The following is an 18,947-nucleotide window of genomic DNA, read 5'->3' as shown; positions in this document are numbered from 1 at the left end:
TACGTGAGGCTGAGACAATGCTGGCCTGCCAGACCACACTGTGAGTTCATCCACATCATTTATGTCCAGACCCCCAGCGCGGGGCCGGGCAAAGAGGAAGTACCCAGGAAGCGTCGTCCGTCCCCACTGCAGGCGCTCACCCACCTCATAGGTCACCCCGCTGTCGGTGCCGGCGTCCCAGGGGATCAGGTCCTGCACCACCTTCTGGACCCAGCCGCACTCCTTGGTGCACAGATCCTCGGCAGACAGGCCCACATTCCAGTCGGGGCTGGGGCCCATCATGGTCAGGAAGGACATCAAGTGGCGCGTCCTGTCTACTGAAAATTCAGCTGAGGGGGCTGCTCTCCTGGAAACCAAACACATCACATTAGGGGCTCTGGGGGTGCACACTCTGAGGGTCGTCTGGCTAAGGGAGGAGAGGACAGAAAGGAGCGGATTCTTGGTGTGCCATGGGTCTCTGCCTTTGGCCATGACTGGCCGCATGTGGAGGGTCCCCTGCTACCACCCTGGCCAGTTTCAGTGCATTCGGAGCACTTACTGTTTCCCATATGTGGATGGTTCAGCTGCTTACGGTCAGCTCTCACTGCACGTGAGCTCTGGAAAGCCAGGCTCGTGTCAGTCTTCTTCACATCTTGATTTCCAGTGCCTACAACAGGGCCTGGCACGGAGTAGATGTTCAGTAAAGTGTCTGAATAAATGCCTTGTGTGTTGTAACCGCATTCAAGCTCATTTGTCTGCTGCCCGGCAAAGACAATCACGCAGACGTGGAGTAGGCAGCCAGGAAAAGGCGCAAGAGGCAGCCAAATGGGGAGATGGGAGGGCAAGCCTCAAATCCACCTCCCCCAAGGAGGAGTCAGGCAAATTTGAAGGCAAATGAAAAAGGTCTGGGTTAAAAAGTTGCAGCTGAGCTTCCTAGTCCGCAGCTGTGATCAGCCCCCTTATCGCTGTGGTTACCAGTTCCAGTCCCCCCTGTCCTTTGATCATTCCTCATCCTGGAGGAAATGGGGACCATGACGGCTCCAGTTACTTCCTGCTGAGAGGGGGCAAGGACCAGAGTTAGAGGAATGGAAACTCTCTGCCCGCCTTTGGCAGGATTCTTCAGTTCCAGGTAGAAACCCGGCATTCTGCACGACCGGGATTTGTGCACTTTGGTGATTAGCGCTCGGACTCTGTTTTACCCAGGGCCTTTGGAGAGACTGGGCATAACCAAGCCTGTTGTACGTGAGGATTTCTTCAGACCGACTCTCCTGACTAGTAGTTTCAGGCCTGCTGGGGGCTGGCTGTGCCAAGCGGTGCTCTGTGCGAGGTCCTCCTTGCGGACAGGCTGTAGGGAGCTTGTGGGTTCTCCCAACTTGAACGTGAGGAACCCAGGGCTTCCTTCCCTCCAGTCTCACCGAAGAATGGGTGGTCAGGGTCCTGGGTGAGGAGGCCAGAGCTGGCCCTGCGCGTGCTTGCTCTGTGGGTCTTTAGTGACCCCAAGTCTCCGGGATTCTGGTGGCGTAAGGGCACCTCTGGGGGGCACGTCAGCCTGCTGGCAGTGGATTTGCCCACTCAGCGTGCCTGATACTATCCAATTCCCTAATAGGAGTTCCTGACAGGGCTCACAAGTCATGAGAAGGGTGTAGAGTCTTCCGTATAACAGGTCATAGGGGCTTAAATCCAGCCCACTCTCGGGGAACACTCTTACCCAGCAAGGACTTTTCCCCAAGTTAGTTTTCTGGCAGATCTTTGCCAAATTTATTATTTTTTTGTTTTTCCAGTTTCCTGGCATATCTTTGCCAATTTTTTTCTGTTTTTCCAGTCAGTTGGGGCTCTAGGAAGCATGTGTTACCACTGACCGCCCAAGGCACTGGGCACCGCCTGTGGGACTTTCGCCACAAATGCTGCTCCACAGTCATCTGAATTGTTAGCGCGCTCCAAACCTACAAGAATTTTGCTTACAAGTGTTTGACTTCTGAGGCCTTCTCTGAAGGGCGTGGGAAGCTTCAGCCCACCTTTTAGAGGTATCTATAAATACTGGCAAGTACTGAAAATTACTTGTTTTTGGCCTCATGGTAAAATCTACCTGCCAGTCTTCTCCAGGTTCAGAGCCTAAAACTTCATAAGAAGTTAGACAAAGTTCCAAGGTATTTGTTTCCTCCCCTTTTGGACAGATTTTGCCATGGAGAGAAGATGAACTTACCTGACTCTCAATAAACACGGGCAGAATAAAAGTTCTGTATTTAATGCTTTTAATTCTAAACACATGTCCATTTTAATTAAACCAGCAACTTTAAGTTAGCTTTAATAGTGAATATTTTCCAAGATTATGTGAAAAACACTTGGGTTGGTTTCTGTCTTTGAGTTTTAGAATGTCCAATTCTAACAAGCACTTGCTTTTAAAAAAAAATTTTTTTTAATTAACGTATAATGTATTTGTTTCAGGGGTACAGGTCTGTGATTCAGTCTTACACAACACACAGTGCTCACCATAGCACATACCCTCCCCAATGTCCATCACCCAGTTACCCCATTCCCTCCACCCCCTCCACTCCAGCAACCCTCAAGTTTGCTTCCTGAGATGAAGAGTCTCTATGGTTTGTCTCCCTCTCTGCTTTGGTCTTGTTTCACTTTTTCCTCTCTTCCCCTCTGATCCTCTGCCTTGTTTCTCAAATTCCACACATCAGTGAGATCATATGACAATGGTCTTCTCTGATTGACTTCTTTCACTTGGCATAATACCCTCTAGTTCCATCCATGTTGTTGCAAGTGGCAAGATTTTTTTGATGGCTGTATAGTATCCCATTGTATATATATATACACCACATTCATCTGTCGATAGACATTCCATAGTTTGCTATTGTGGACATTGCTGCTATAAACATTGGGGTACACGTGCCCCTTCGGATTACTACTTTTGTATCTTTGGGGTAAATACCCAGTAGTAAGCACTTGCTTTTTAACAGCCTTTAATTATCTGCTAAAGTATAATTATCTGTTAAATTAATCTTAGCAACACCATGCAGACGTAGAAAGTAGCTCACGCTTAGAACACATTCAGACACATACAAATACACCACCAAGATGCAAACAGGCTCTTAAAGGCCCAATTGCAAAATCTCTTTTACAACACAAATCTAATTGCAAGGTGGTATAGCTTATGGGTCCATTAATTGGTCATTTTTCTCAAGACTCTAATGAATACTGTGGCCAACCAGTATTGCAAAAAAAGATTGCCCCGTTTTGGAGAATAGAGCCCAACAGGCTGCATGTAGGATCAAATGGTCACTTCCCATTTTCCACTTAGAACACGGCCAGTTTTATTCAAAGATCCCCAAAGCTGCCTCAACAAATGAGCCAAACGAAGCCCAGAGTCTGGCTTCCAAGGGCATCGATTCCTCCAGAAAAGTCCAGGCCTCACCGACTGAACCAGATGGCTTCCTAGTCTCTAGCTCCTCCCTAAGAGTCAGAGCTTTACTGGCTGAACCGGTCGCTAGTCAGCCTTGTCCTGAGAAAAGGAGGCTGAGAGAACCAAAACCCTCTACTTGGAGACCGCTGAGTGAGAGGAAGAAAGCCAAGAAAGCCAGACCAACAGGGAGCAAGAAATGAGCTCCCATGCCACCAAGCACAAGTACTCACCCAGACCCCTCTGGCCAAACCAGACCCCAAAGCCATCGCCTGGCTGCAGCAGTGAATTGAGGTGCTGAAGGTCGGTGGGGCCCTGAGGATGGGGGTCAACAAACTAGGGGCACAAAGCTCCTGCCGGGCTCGCCATGTCTGCATGCAAACCCAAGATCGTCCCCCCAGTGCTCAGCAAAGACCGCCACTGTGAGACGCGGAGTAGGCCGCAGGGATAAGGGCTTACGCGACAGGCAACCCAGTGAGGAGACCGGAGGCCAGACCTCAGATCCATTTCCTTCAAGGAGGAGAGTCAGGGAAATTTAAAGGCAACGAGGAAAGGTCTGGGTAAAAAGAGCCGCAGCTGGGGCTCCCCGGTCTGCAGCTGAGGGCGGTCCCACTCAGTCTTCGCTGGCGTGGCGGCGTGGCCAGCTGGGTTGGGTGGGAGGCAAACTTTACAAATAACAACGGCTGAACCGTGCCCCAAGCCCGCGCTCGGGTGTTCTCACTGAATCTTCGGAACACACCGGAGAGAAGAATGATTGACTCCAACTGATGGATGAGGAAACCCGGGCTCAGAGCGCTCTGTTTATGTAATGGGTCCAAAGTCACAGAGATAAATGGCCCACCGAGACCATGACCTAAGGCAATATTAGCTCAAGATCAGTGTTCTTTCCATCATCCATTTCAAATTCCTTTTCCCTGCACCCTTTTCACTCTACTGAGATCTACCTTGTGCCACTGGAGGGGGCGTCTCCCCGGCCTGCTGCCTCCATTGTCCTCACAGGACTGCCTTCCTCAAGGCCCTGCCCTGGTCCCAGAGCTCCCCCAGGGACTCACAGCTGCTTCCAGTTGCTGAGCAGAGACCCAGCTATAGCACCACAGACCTTTGCCTGACGACCCCAAGCCACAAGAGGTGATTCTTCGACCTCTGTCTCAAGTTGCTAAGAAGAGGTCTTGTGGCCACGGCTGGGCGAGGTCAGTGGTGGTGGCCCCCAGGGGGCTGGGGAAGAAAGCGTTCTACTCACTCAGCACACACTTGGTGATGGGCCCGAGTTATTTTATTTCCCCACCCTCCTGACAAACCCGTGGGGTTAGAATTATTATCCCGTTTTGTAGAGAAGAAAGCAAGCGTATGAAGGTTAATGGACCTAGAGACACAGCTGGTAGGGCTGACGTTGAAAGGCAGCCCGGCCCGACTCTACACCCCCAGGCTGCTAATCGTGGGCGATCCTTGGCTGGGGACCAAGTCGTCTGCTCAGTCCAGCTGGCAGCCGGTCCACGTCGGCTGTTTGGGAGTCCCCGTGTGCCTCTGTGGAGACCAGCTGCTTCTGGCTGCCCTCACCTGTCCCTAAAAGCAATGACCCCACACCTGGTGAGGCCTCGGGGACCTGGACCCCTGGGGCTCTTGCAGGGACAGAAGGCTGGGTGTGCATCCTGGCAGGCTACCTCTTAGAACCGTGTAGCCTTGGGCAAATGACCAAAGCAGTCTGTGCCTCAGTGTCCCAATCTGTGAAAGGGGACGTCCCTGTGTCTACACCCAAGTTTTAGTGTGTGTAATGCAAGAACTTGCCTATAGTACTTAGTCCAGTGCCTGGCCCTTGAGCTATGAGTGCTCTATTGACAGAGCTCAGAGAAGAGAGGCAAGTGGAGGGAGGCCTTCCCGAGTAGACCGTACGTTGTAGCCTGCTGCCAGTCTGTGTTCTGGCACATGAGTGCAGGAAGAGCCCGAGCCCCGGCTTTGGCGTCAGCAGCTCAGCAAGGCCTGGCGTTGCCTTCGTCTTCAGCCTCCTGCCTCCCCTTCCCCACTGCCCGGTGCCCGGCCCAGGCCAGCCTCGGTGCCGGTCCCACGTGCACCTGCAGCTGCTGGGAAAGCCCGTCTTCAGTGGTTTGCACCGTGTGGTCCTCCGGCAACTTGTAAGAAAGGCAAGTTATTGAGCCCCGCCCCAGATTTACCGCATCAGTGACTCTGGGGTAGGACCCAGCCTTCTAGAAGAACAGCCCCTCTAGCGGATCCTAACGAGCTCAGGTTTGAGACTCGTCGGTCTGCTCATCTTTCAAGCCACCGTACCCTGGAGCCTTTCTGATGCCCCTGACCGGGACCCGTACCCGTGGTCTGTGTTGGCACACACTCTGAAGGTCTCTGGAGCCGCACCCAACGGCTGACATCACCCTGTCACCGTGTGGTCTTCCCCGCGTAGACCGGGAGCTCCCTGAGGGCTCCCTCCCGCTCCCTGAGCGGCCCCCACAGGCCCCAGGAGCCCCGAGGGGGCCCGAGGGCCGGTGGAACCGGGTGTGTGTGTGTGTGCGTGCGTGTGTGTGTGTGTGCCTGAGCTCCGCCACCAGCGGCTCCAGGTCTTGGCAGGAAGTTGCTGACCGTCTTCCAGACGACACCACCTGCAGGGAGGCTGGGGGGCTCCACCGAGAGGCTTTTTCAGTAAGCCTTTATCACCTGCTAATGTCCCACACCTACATCGTCTGCTGTGTAGACAGGCGCAAACTGGGGCTTTCATCTTCTCTTCCCGGGTGTGCCTTTACTGGCATGTCGCTGAGTGGTTCTCGCGGCTTTTACGAGAACGGCAGTCTGGGTCGCTGTGGCATTGCTCAGCTGGCAGCTAACAGGACATGGGCCAGCCCCGCCTTCTTGTGTGGGGCGAACAGTGTGGATATCTCCACGGGCTTGGCCCCCTGGGAATCCGGCAGTGCCACGGCTGGCAGACCATGCCATAGAGACCAACCCCTCCACCTGTTACCGTCCCCTTTCCCTGGGCATGTGGCATTGAGTCAGGTTAGTCATTTGTATCCTGTCATCCAGGGGTGACACTATTCACCATGACAACCTAAGGGGCAAAAACCTCCCTACTCCGGAGTCCAGTGCCGGGGAAACAGAACCAAGCCAGACCCCACATGCTGTCCCGATACTCTGCTCAGCTGATGGATGTGACCATCTGAGACCCTCCCGGGGATTACAAGGCATGGTGCAAATTGTTCTCTGCAGATGCATTTCGGCCAACTCTGTAACCTGACTGAGGTCTCCTCCAGACCTTGGTGAGTTTTAAGGAATAGGAAATTTGGGGCAACCAATCCCTGCACAAAACGCCTGACCTAAGGCTGGGTAATAGGGCAAGTCTGAATCTGTAAGGACCTGGTAGAAGTTTTAGCAATTTTCTAGCATCTTTAGGTATGCGCTGCATACCTATCTCTTGTCCTTGACTGGGAAATTTTTCTCCTGACCCCCAGCTCATATATGTCCTGGAGGAAGCATTTCCTGACCTCTCCTCAGATCGTTTAGGACCCCCGGTGCACTTTCCCAGAGCGTGCCGAGCTCACTCTTTCCTTGGGGTTTCTTGTTTAATTTCCATCTTGCCCATTAGGTTCCAACGGAGTAGAGACCATTTTTGCCTTGCTTACAGCTAAATCCCAGAGCCTGGCTCAGAACTTGGCATGCCGTGGATTCTCCTCAAACATTTGTTTTCAATAAATTACTTAATTTAGGAAATGAATATGGAACTACTGTACTTCCTTTGACCTTCAAATCTAATTTAAAAATCACCTCAAAGTATTTATTACTTCTATAATAAAAATGCTATTTAAAATGATGAAATGGATAAGAATACATGTGAGTTTTCTTTGGGAAATGTGAGGTACGACTAGAGTTCTTTAATTTGTCCAAACCATAGTAAAAATTCACATTCATGCTTTCTCATATGCCATGTCTTCCCATATATGATATTTTGTTAATTTGGTTTTATTTCTCTATTATGGGATTTAAATTTTTTTAAAGATTTTGTTTATTTGAGAGAGAGAGTGAGAGACAGAAAGAGAGAGAGCACAAGCCGGGGGAGGGAGGAGCAACAGATTCCCCACTGCACTGTCGCGATACTCTGGGATCATGACCCGCCCCGAGTCAAAGGCAGACACTTAATCAACTGAGCCACTCAGGTACCCCGGGATTTAAATTTTTATCAGTTTTCTAGCAAAGAGAGTTGATCTGGCTATACCATATAACAGAGTACATTATAAATCATGGTAATTAAAATGGTGTCGTATTCAGGATAAGAAAGAAACAGAAATGAGTGGCATAGATTGGAGATCCCAGAAACTTTAGATAAGGTATTATACAAAACAGACTTCTCAAATTAGGGGGAAAAGGATTGTGCAACAGTGGGGTTGGGCTAACTTCACTGCAATTAAAAAATATATATATGGGATTCGCATCTAATCTCATACACCAAACTAAATAAATAAAAATCCTGAGCTAAATAGAAAGCAACCAGATTATAAGAAAAAAGTCAAGTGTACTGATCTGTTGGAGAAATGTTAATTTTCTCAGCTTTGAAACAATAAAGCAATCACAAAAGTAACTAATTGAATTATACACCAACTAAAGACATCTGTGTAATGAAACAACAGTGTCGAATTAGAGAGAGAAAAATGGCACGTTGGCAAAAACATCTCCGCGCAGTGTGACTGACAAACTGACTCTCTGTAGTAGACAGAGAGCTGATCCAGATCTGCAAGAAAAACACCACCATCTCAACAGATACAGGAAAGCTATCAACAGACGGTCCACACCAGAAAAACGAAAAAGGAAGAGCAAATGAAGACATGGGGACGTGTCTGACCTATTTACATTCAGAGGCAGCGTGGTGTGTAGGGAAGAACAAAGGGTTTTGGAAGAGGCAGCTGGATTCGAATCTGGGTTCAGGTACTTGCTAGCTCTGTGCCCGGGGCTTTTACCCCCTTGTGCTTTGCAGTTACTAGGGCTGCAAAATGGGAGCATCATCATACCCACCCAAGGGCTTTGTGTGAGGAAACTGCTTACCATCGTGACCCGCTCATCACAGGACTTCGTAAACATTGATTTTCTACTCATTCAGCTTTTCCAAACAAAACTTCGAAAAACACCGTAAAAGGAAAGAGGCAGTAAGGGATTTTTATGCTCCTGCTAAGGACTTATTATCCCCTTTTAAAATTCAGAACCAAACCGTGTGACTCGGGTCACTGGTGAGACTCAAGTCGCTGGCAATTCAAGTCCCTCTGTTTTTCAAATAATCCCCAATAAGGAGCTTTCGAAGTTGCAGAAACTCCACGGAACCACGAGAGGGCGCCCGAGCCATGCGCTAGGCTGAAGCCCCGCGTGGGTGGAGGCAGGTTTGAGTGCGGTTTCCTGCCTCAGAAAACTGCTGATAACCTGGAGGCATCTAGGAGGACCCTGGTCCCTCTGGCCGATTCGATCTACCGCCTGCTCCTCCAGTCCAAGGCCAGTCTTCTTGGCAATCCTGAGGGCATCCGCGGACTGGGCAAGTGCTACAGGAAGCCAGGAAGGCCCTGAAACTTTGAGCCCCTATCGGACGGAGAGAGACTCCTCTGTCCTCCTGGGGACAGCCCCGGCTTGGGTGATTTGCGGGACACCGACCCTCCGGAGGCAGGATTTCTGGAGAGGGCGACCATGTCTCTGGTCCACCCTCCCCTCATCTGTCGGGAACACAGACGGTTGTCTTATCAAATACTAATTAAACAGAGTGGCTGGGAATCACGAAGGGCACTGCAGACCCTTAGGAGATTCAGTATGAGAATAAAAAATGATTTTTAAAAGTTCCAGTAACTCCTAGTATTCAGATGAAACTGGAGCAACTGGGTGGTGGAAATTCAGAATCGATTTGCAGGAAACCCGGTCACTTTCTACTCAGGCGCAGGAGGAACTAGGGAAGGATGTGGGCTTTGCTCAGAATCTGTCTTTTCTGTCTCTACCTGGGCTCTGGGCTGACAGAGCCGTGGCTTGATTTATTGAGCTAAACAAGTCAGCTGCTAATTTGTTCGTTCATGGCTGTCCTTTGAGAAGTGGTCCTGGGGAAGAAGATGAAGATCATTGAAAAGCAAGTCAGTTTCACAGGGCAGGACCTCACAAAGTAGGTCACCCCGGCTTTCCACTGGCCCAAGGGAGGCTGGAATCCCATTAACCTCAATCGGGTGGGCTCAGTGAGGGGGGGGGGGCTGTTTCTGCAAAACAAAACTTGGCTGCGTGGAGGCTTCCTAATTTGACTTCCTAATGCGATTTGGAAGAGGGAAGGGGAGACTGGGGTATGGGAAAATCAAAGGAAAATTCCTTTCCCTTAACAAGCTGGTGGCACTAGGCGGAGGTTTGTGTGTTCGGGAGGTCTGATGTTTGCCATCGATTAATTCTGCTCCACGGGGGTCTCAGGAAGTCTGAGTGAAGGGTGAAGAGTGGGAAGGTGTCCCCAAGTATTTTGTGTTTTTTTTCCCCAATTATTCAGAAAGTCTCTCCCATCTTAAAAAGAAGGCACAAACTTCATTGACTCTTGAATCTCCTGAGAGCTACTGCTCAGTCTCTCGTCATCCCAGCAAACTGCACAGAAGACTTGTCTGTACACACTGACTCCATAAACTCCCTTTCTGTTCACATTTCACGCTGCTCGAGGCCTCTCACCATTGCTCAGCAGGAAGGAATCTCAACAAGGTCACTGCATTTCTTCATGTTGATCCATCCAACCAGCAATTCGCAGCCCTCATGCTCCTTGACCTCTCGGCTGCACTGGGCACAGCTTTCTTCCCTTGGCTTCCCGGATACCAAGCTTCCTTCCCCAGTCGGTTTGCTACTCCTTTTCTGTTTCCTTCCTTCGCAGGCAGGTCCTCCTCAGCATTAGATGTGGGAGCTCCTTGCGACTCAGCCTTAAACCTTTGCCTTGTTCTCAGGCTCGCTCTCATCCGTGACCTTGGCGTTGATTGTCTACTACTCCTTGACAGCTCCCAGATTTTATATGTTGGCACAGAATTCTCCCCGAGTTTCAGAGCTTTATAGTTAACCGTCAACACCTCTAGCTGGATAACTTGAAGGCATCTCTAACATATCACACCCAGAACTGAGCTTATGGTCTTTCCCACTGAACTTTGTTTACTGTTCTAAACCTTGTAAGTGGCCCCGCCAACTTACTAATCTAGATCTCTCGGCCTCTTCCCCCTCCTTATGCGTCCTATCACTGCAGCCTGTGGGGCTCTACTCCCCCGCGTCTCTGAGATCTCCGCACCTCTCCCATCTCCACCACCATCCTTGTCAAGGTCACTGTGAATTAGAGAATTCTCCTCACTGCTCTTGCTTCATCTGTTCTTAACCTTTTCATATTGGAGCCAGAGTGTTGTTAATTTATTTTTTTAATGCAGATCTGATCGTGTTGTCATCCTGTTAAAACCCTTCAATGATTTCCCATTACTCTTAATGTAAAAATCAAAATCGCTAATGTTGCATGGCTTGGCACCACACCAAGTTCACCTGTGATGTCTGGACCTAGTTATACCACAACTGTTTAGTACCTTAAGTATGCTGATCCCTCCTCAGGGTCTTGACACATGATGGTCTCTCTAGACTTTCTAGAATGTTCTCCCCTTGCTTTGCTTCTTCACCTAGCCAACTCCTATTGATTCCTTAACTTTTAGCTCAATTCCCATCCCTTAAGGAAGCTTCCTCTGACCTTCAGGCTGGGTCAGGGTCCCCTTCACACACTCTCATGGCACTTTGTATCTCTACTTCGCAGACACATCACAGTTGTCATCATCTGGTTAATGTCTCTCCGTCACCAGACTGTGAGTTCATGAGAAACTCTGGGCTGCTCACCGCTGTATTCCTAAGCACCTTTGGCAGTACTTCCCTTTAGAGACCCACCACAAATGTTTGTTGAGGCAATGAAATGTTTCAGTCATCCTTGACAGAAGGACACAAGCTAAGTGAACATCAAGATTCTGTTTTGTTTTGGGGCAGGAGTCAGGCAGTTTGGTTGTGGTCACATTGTTCATCTCATGCTGGCCCGAAGTCTGACTGGCAGATACATATGTTTTGATTGATTAAAAAATGGACACTGAATGAACTGTTACTTAATTGGAGGGACTCTGTTAGAAGTGAAGGACACAGGTGGCAGAGGCAGCTGGTTGTGTTGGAATTCGAGTTCCTCGACCGGCGGAGCTGGATGCTGAGGTTGGACCTGCCGTGGAACCTCTGAGCCTCAGTCTTGTCTGTGAAGTGGGGCTCAAAAATCCCTACCTTGTGGGGCACGTATGAGAATGACGTGGGATAAGGAACAGAAGCGCCTAGCAGGGTACCTGGCACACAGTAGGTACTCAAGCAGGGGTACCTGGCACATAGTAGGTGCTCAAGACAAAAAAGGTTAGTTCTTGGCTTTTTTCTTTTTCTCTCTTCTCTCTTTCCTATCTCCTTCTGGAAGCACCTTGCTTTACATTTTCCTAAATCCAGGCTCGTTAAGGGAAAACTGGGCTCAGGCTTCCTTAGGGTTGTCAACATGGGCATCCACAAACTCTGGCCCAGATGCCCCCAACCCTTCCCTGGCCTTGAGCCCCTGCCTGCTTAGAGGGCTGAAGGTGAGGACTCCTTCACATACAGGTTCTGGGACCTGGGAGCAGCTGAGGAGAGCCTGAGCAAACAGGATTCACAGTGGACCTTTTTTTCTGACTGATGTTAATTGTGTGAAGGTTGCTCAGGGCCTCTGCGAATTCATATCAGTGTTCTTTTTGTGGGACAAGCCTGGGACAGACAAATGCCCACCCACCAGGGGAGAGCCTGGGGCATCAGGGCCTGCCTCCGTTGCTTCTCCTTGGAGGGAAAGGCGCTTCCAGGGCTCGGCAGGTTTTCAATCACTCCGGTCCCAGCTTCCTTGGAGGAGATCACAGCAAGCTAGGCAAGGCCTCCATGCAGCCAGCTGGGCTGCCCTGGGTCAGCTGTCTGTGTGGGCCTCTCTCTTTCCTCAGGTCTCCACGTAGGGCCTTAGTTCTGCCCAGATCTGGGCCCCTCCAGGGCAAGGAGCATCCTTTCAGACTCAGCCCTGTGACGCCTCCTGAACAAGGCCTTCGTGACCTCTCCCAACCTTCAGCTGTGGGAGGGGGTTGTGCCCCTTCTCTGGTTTTCTGGAACCACTGAGATCCTCATCATAACATTTATCCTCTTGGCGCGTACACGGCTGCCATGATGATGTCACTTATATATATTCTGATATATGGTGCCCCCTAAATGTGTGCAAAGGGCTGCTCTGGAATGGCAGAACTCTGTTTTTTGTCCACCTCCCCCCAGCTCTCCCCCCCGGGCATTCCACAGGGTGGGGACTGGCTGTATAGGGCTGGCACATCGTGGGGAATGAACTACTAATTTACTGAATGGTTAAAGAGGTGGGCACCAGGTGCCTGGCACGGCGCCAGCTTCCTGCTCCCCGCTGGTCCTGTGTGAGAGCACCTCCTCCCCCCACTCCTGCTACGTCGTCCTATGCTTCCCTTCCTATCATTTGGAATTTGGTTTTTCTCCCACTGAGCAGAATCCCAGCGTTGCCCGGGTTGCTGCTGTCTTCATCAATGCCATCATTAGTGTAGAGACTACTCCAGAGACTAGCTGGCCGAGCCTTTCTTCATAAACCACTTTCATGTGGCTGGTGAGAACTCTGCTCCAAATCTTCCATCCTTAAAGGAGGAGTGAAACCAGGGCCCGCTCAAGGAGCTGCGTGGGATTCAGTGCAGCTGGAGTGAGGTGCACAGTAGGGAGGAGCAAGACGTGAGCCCTGAGGAAGAGGCAGGGGATGGGGTGTGTTCGGCTCCCGGGGGCCTCACAAAGCAATCCTGGAGGCTGAGAGGTCATGGCGGGATTCTAAGGAGAGGAGGACACAATCAGATTTGGATTCTTAGAAGATCACTCCAGTGACAGCATAATGGAAGAGGGAAGAGTTGAAATAGTCCAGGTGAGAAAACAGGGTGGTTGGAACTAACAGTGGGGGTCAGGTGGAGACTGATTTGTGAGATATGAAGAAGGTATAATCCATAGGACTTAGTGACTTTTTTTGCATATGATGAATTCAAGGTCCATTTTGCATATGATGAGTTCAAGGTCCATGTATGCCCGCCACAGAGAGGTGTCCAAGAAACCGATGGATGGATGATCTATCTACTTACCTATCTACATATCTGCCTACTTCCTACGTACATACATATCTGCCGGGGGGAGTGGTCGTTTAGACAGCCATCAGCACACCCTTGGTCACCAAAATGCAAGGGAGGATGAAATCTTGACGGGACAGAGTAGACAGGAAAGAGATGGGGACTGACAATGGAAGCCGGGGGGAATCGAGTTTTCCGTGAGTCAGACTGGGCCTTGGGTAAGTACGCCTGCGTGTGAAGGCATGTTTGACCTGTGCTGAGAACATGAGTGAACACGGAATGGTTAGTCATGATGTCTGGTTCTGTGGTATTAGAACCACTGGGGAAACAGAGACCAAGCTTGTTTCCCTGAGAAGATATGGGCAAGTATGGTACCCCACACATGGGCGGTGCACTGGACCTGCTCGTCCACCCGAGAGGTACCCCTGACTTTACCGACATAACTGGCAGACGGTGGCCAGGAGCTGGGGGGCTCTGAGTACAAGGCTAGGACAGGGCCGGGCATGGCCAGGGTCTGGTTGCTACTTACACATTGAGAGGCTGCCAGGCTGGCCACTGAGCTTTGGCTTTGATGACGGTGAGGACCTCATCACTCTGCAAAAAAGGACCAGAGATATTTAGTGAGGAGAGCCAGGCTCCCGGGAACCAGAGAGTTGTGACATGGTGACACTGTCCACCCCACTCCCTTACCTGCCGCTGCCGCTCCACCTGCCCGGGTGTGGAGCCATCCCTCTCCAGGGTAGGGCAGCCCCGGGTCTCAGCAATCCCAGGGGCTGGGGGGCTGAATGACCACTGTGTCCTGTGTGTGCTGCATGCTGATGGGCCCCCTGAGCCACACGTTGGTTTCCGGCTCCATCCACCCCTCCCCCACCATAGCCACAGCTCAGACCAGCATTCTGCTTCAGATGGCCAGACTTCTGGAGGGCAGGTCACGTGCTCTGCGTTCAGGCACTGGCTACACGAGGAGCTGCAGTGTAGCCAACACCCGCTCCAGAGGACTGTCCTTCCCGAGGCCTCCCCTGCTCTTGAGACCCACACGCCTGATCAGACTCCCTTGGACAAGGAGGTCAGAACAAAGTCGGGGGCCAGTACCTCTCATGCCCCTCATATTATTCTGCTCTATTTTGCTTTGGACAATGTGCAGCATGGGAGCTTAAAATGATTTTTTTGAGGAAGAATTTGATAATTAGCATTTTGATGGAAAGCATTAAGTCATCCTCGAGGGGCAAACATCAGAACTTTGTTGATCTTGCTTAACTCTACAGTTCGTTCGGGTTTTTATTTTCAATCACACATCGGGACAGAGGAGCACCATAACCTTTTCAAGGCTTAAGACTTCCACAGGCCCAGATTTGGCTTTGGCTGGGGACCTTCCCTGGAGTGGATTCAGCTGGTCCTGGATCTCCTCTTCCCCTGGCTGGGCCCAGCGGGGCTCAGACCACTGTCCACTATGCCAAGAAAAACCCAGAATGTCATCAGCTGAGGAAGGAAGAACTTTGTTGCCGACTGAACAGGTCCCCGAGTTGCAGGGGGCAGAGACTTGCCTGGCTGGCTTACAGCTCTGCCCTAGTCCTTAGAGCCATGCCTGGCTTAGTGCTTAGAACATGCTGAGGGTGAACTGGTGAACTTCTCAGTTGGTGGGTACCATGCCCAGAAAATCCCACAGCCCTGAGGAAACTGGAAGGAGGTCAGAGGTGTCCCCAGACTCAGGCCCAAAGACTATGAAAAGCCTTCTGGCCTGGAGCACCTCACCCGCAGCCCATGGGGTGGGGGACCCTCAGAGGACAGGAGCTCAGCCAGATCCAGCTTGGTCTGCGCACCCACAGACGGTTTTGGGGACAAGCTGGCAGAGCCTTGAGCTCAGGCGTCCCTGACGGTTCCCTCTTTTGGTCAGAGGAAAGAATCTTTGGAAGCAAAGACACCCCCACATTCACATGGCTGCAAGGAGAGGATTTCTAAGTCCCAACTGAGTGGTTTACATGGCTCACGGGAGACCTGGTTATTGGTTGGGAACGTCTCCCTCACTCATTTCTAATAAATATCTGGTGAATGGCTGAGAGAGGCTGTCTAGCATGAAGTCACGCGTGAGACATGACGCCAGCACCAGCTCTCCTGTGACCTGGTTCCCGTCTCATCTCATATGTCCCATGTCCTGCGCTGAGCCCTGTCTCTGATGCCAGAAGCCCACTCCTCCTCCAGCTGCCTCCAGTCCTCCATCCTCCCACCCCTCACAGCGGCGGGCTCCCAGATCCCCTGCACTCATGGTCTGCAAGTCCTCTGAGCCCTTCCACAGCTTCCACACCTCCCTCCTTCCCCCCAGCGCGCCCTCCACGCTGCTGCAGATCCAACCACCCCCAATCCCTGCCTCAGCCCTTCAGCGGCTGCCCACAGCTTCCATGATAATGTCTAAATTCCTGAGTCCCCTGCATGGTCTTCATCATCTAGCTCTGGGATACTTGATTTTCCTTCGATTTTACATATACAGAATATTGCATAAGCAGAATTGTACATGCTTACTGCAGACAAATTTAGCATCCCAGAAGCACACAGTGTGAACGTGGAGCACATTCCACCCCAGCATCTACCCAGCCTTCCGCCTCCTTCTCCAGAATGTTACAGTTTGGTGTGTATCGTTCCAGACCTTTCACTATGCATATGCAACGACGTGTGTGTGTGTGTGTGTGTGTGCACGCATGTGCACGTGTGCACGTTAGCTGGAGCTCTTCCCACAAAAACTGCATCATACTGAATAACTTACTCTGCACCATGCTTTAAAAATTTTTCCTTAATATCCTATCATGGGAAACTTTCCGTGTCAGTAGATAGGGCATTATAGCAATCCTTTTGTTGATTTTAGTGTTGGAGATCTTCCAATTATGGTCAACCAAGTGAAGACGTATAAAAGCGAAATCCAAGATAGGAGAGCTGAGTAACGAGATACTGTCTGATGACAATCCCTTCGCCCTTGAAGAAATACTTTACTGAGAAGTAAAATCAATGCGGGTGGAGTTAAGATGGCCACCAAGTTAGCTGGCCCTGCAGACTTACCTTGCATTATCATGAGATCTTGGTTTTCAAGTCCCAACTCATGACCTATTGATTTTACTTTTGCGGTATATCACTCCACAAAAGTTGTTTGGGCCCTCCATTAGTGTTTATTTATGGTGATGAAATTCCCCCTGTAATTTTGAGAGCTACGGAGACTCCGAGGATGGTGGACCCACGCGTGTGGGCGTTGGATCAGCTTCTCGCTGTAAATTGTTTCATCTGGTGGTTGGACGCCAACTGCATGGTCCACAGCGTGTTTTTCCTTGTTTGGGATCATTTGTGTTTTTCAATCATATAAGGGAGCAGGAGCATTATGGAAAATTTACTTCAAAAGCTAAACATTTTTGAAGCATCAGAATGCTCTTGGTAGAACCTGAATGCTGCAGGATTGGAGGGTGTCTGGCTTGTCTGTTCATGGCCGTATCCGGTGCTGTGGATACTCAGCAAGGCCTTTGGTGTAGAGTGGAATTCCATAGCGTGGACGTTCCGTGATTTACTTAACCAGCGTTATTGGTGGATCTTTGTTTCCACACTTGACGCTATGATGAACACTTGCATATGTATTTCTTTGTTTACAAACCCAAGGCTTCCTGTGTTATAGATTGCCAGGAATGGTTAAAAGATGAAGCAAATTTATAATTTTGGTAGGACCTACCAAATCGTGCTCCAAAAACCTGTACCAATTTATACCCCCGCAAGACTGTATATGTGCCCATGTTGCCACAACTTTGGGCTCACTCCGTACTATCAAGCTTTTTAGTGTCTACTGAGCCAGCGGGTGGGAGAGGAATGTGTTTGGGAGCATAAACTCTAGAATCACATCTCAGTTCAAATCCAGACCCCACTGTTAGCTAGCTAGCTTGCCCTTTGGCAAGACTCTTGACCTCTCTTAGCTTTCTCATCTGTGAAATGGGATTTAAAAAGAGTCTCTCTCCTGGGGCACCTGGGTGACGTGGTGGGTTAAGCATCTGACTCTTGATTTTGGCTCAGGCTGTGATCTCAGGGTGGTGAGATGGAGCCCCGGGTCGGGCTCTGCGTTCAGTGGGGGGGTCTGCTGAGATTTTCTCTTTCCCTCTCCCTCTGCCCCTCCCCCCCTAAAATAAATACCTCTTAAAAGCAAAAACAAAAAGAGTCTCCACTACATGAGGTTGTTGGGGGACTAAATGACATAATTCACAGAATGTGTTAATACCGGTCCCGAATGAGCATATATTAGCTACTATTCTTACTCTCATTTACATTCAGGCCAAGCTGGTATGAGAATCAATTTGTACTGCTTGAGTACAGATTGTGAAGCACATAGCTGCATCTCTAAACCCACAAAGCCTCGGGAGAACACTCCCTCACTTAAAGCCAAGCTCTGAGTCTCAGGGAGCATATGATGGAGGTTTATGTAGCTGGGTGAGCCTCGGATGGGGCTGCTGGGGGGGCTGGGCATTTTCCATTCTGAAGAATGAAGGACTTAAAGTCAGAGTAAGCAATCCAAACTTTGGACTTAAATGAAAAGCTTGTTTTAACAAGTCTCTAAGGCACAGAAAGGATCTTTCAAGAATCCTTAGAGCCCTTCTACATCTCCCATAGGACTCCTTTCAAACCAAGTATTTCAGGGTATTCACAGTTCTTGCCTCTTCTGGATGACATTAGCACTTTTCCAGAGATATGCCAATTAAAATAAAAAGCCCCAAAGAAACCACAGGTCACTCATGTCCATCTTCATGGGGGATGAGTTCTTTCGTTTTGCTTTTGGTAAAAATATTGTGAAGATATTACAGCCGTACCCAGACTTCAGAGGCCCCGACACCAACTGGGAATCACACAGCTCCCAATGGGCCACAGGCTCAGGTCAGATCTGGAGGAAGGAGGGTCGTGTTGGGGGGGAAACAGGCCAGGGACAGGTTGGAGGTGGAAATCACATCGGTATTAGGAGATATCAAGTCTGAGCAGAGCAGAGAGTAAGAATGTGGGTGTGAGGGATCGGGCAGGGGCTGGTGTCAGAACCAACCCCACCCAACATTGACCCTCCCATGCCCTCCAGAGCCAGCACCCAATGCTGGAGGGCTCTGGGCATCTCAGCCATGCCCACAGTGAAAGGCCAGGGTCTGTCACCTCCTCTCCGCCTTGTTCCTCACCTCCTCACCTCCTCTCTGCCCTCTGCGCCCGTGCCTGCCTGAACCCTCACCTCCCAGTCCCGAACCACAACCTCTTTCCTCATCCCAAATCCCCCTTTGCTGCTGCAGGCACTGAGCATGTCCTGCCCTAGACCTACAGTCTGGGAGTCAGTCCAGATGACCTGCCTCCTCCCCGCAGGAAGAGAAATGGGGCGCAGTCCATAATCAGAGAGGGAAAGTGATCAA

At 50.4% G+C, this 18,947-nt stretch overlaps 1 protein-coding gene across 1 annotated transcript in view; it reads right to left on the bottom strand.

The window, feature by feature from the left end:
* Positions 1-18,947, bottom strand: part of SPON1 (spondin 1) — a 251,731-nt gene that overhangs the window by 14,043 nt on the left and 218,741 nt on the right. The window contains exons 7-8 of the mRNA XM_045796534.2: positions 14,075-14,139; positions 145-346 (exon numbers count right to left, since the gene is read on the bottom strand). Coding sequence (XP_045652490.1) covers positions 145-346; positions 14,075-14,139 — 267 coding nt within the window. The remainder of the gene's footprint in view (positions 1-144; positions 347-14,074; positions 14,140-18,947) is intronic.

This window comes from Ursus americanus, chromosome 24 (assembly GCF_024610735.1).
Source record: "Ursus americanus isolate L20-20 chromosome 24, mUrsAme1.1.p, whole genome shotgun sequence".
NCBI classification, from domain to species: Eukaryota; Metazoa; Chordata; class Mammalia; order Carnivora; family Ursidae; genus Ursus; species Ursus americanus.
This window is presented reverse-complemented; position numbering and strand designations above follow the sequence as displayed.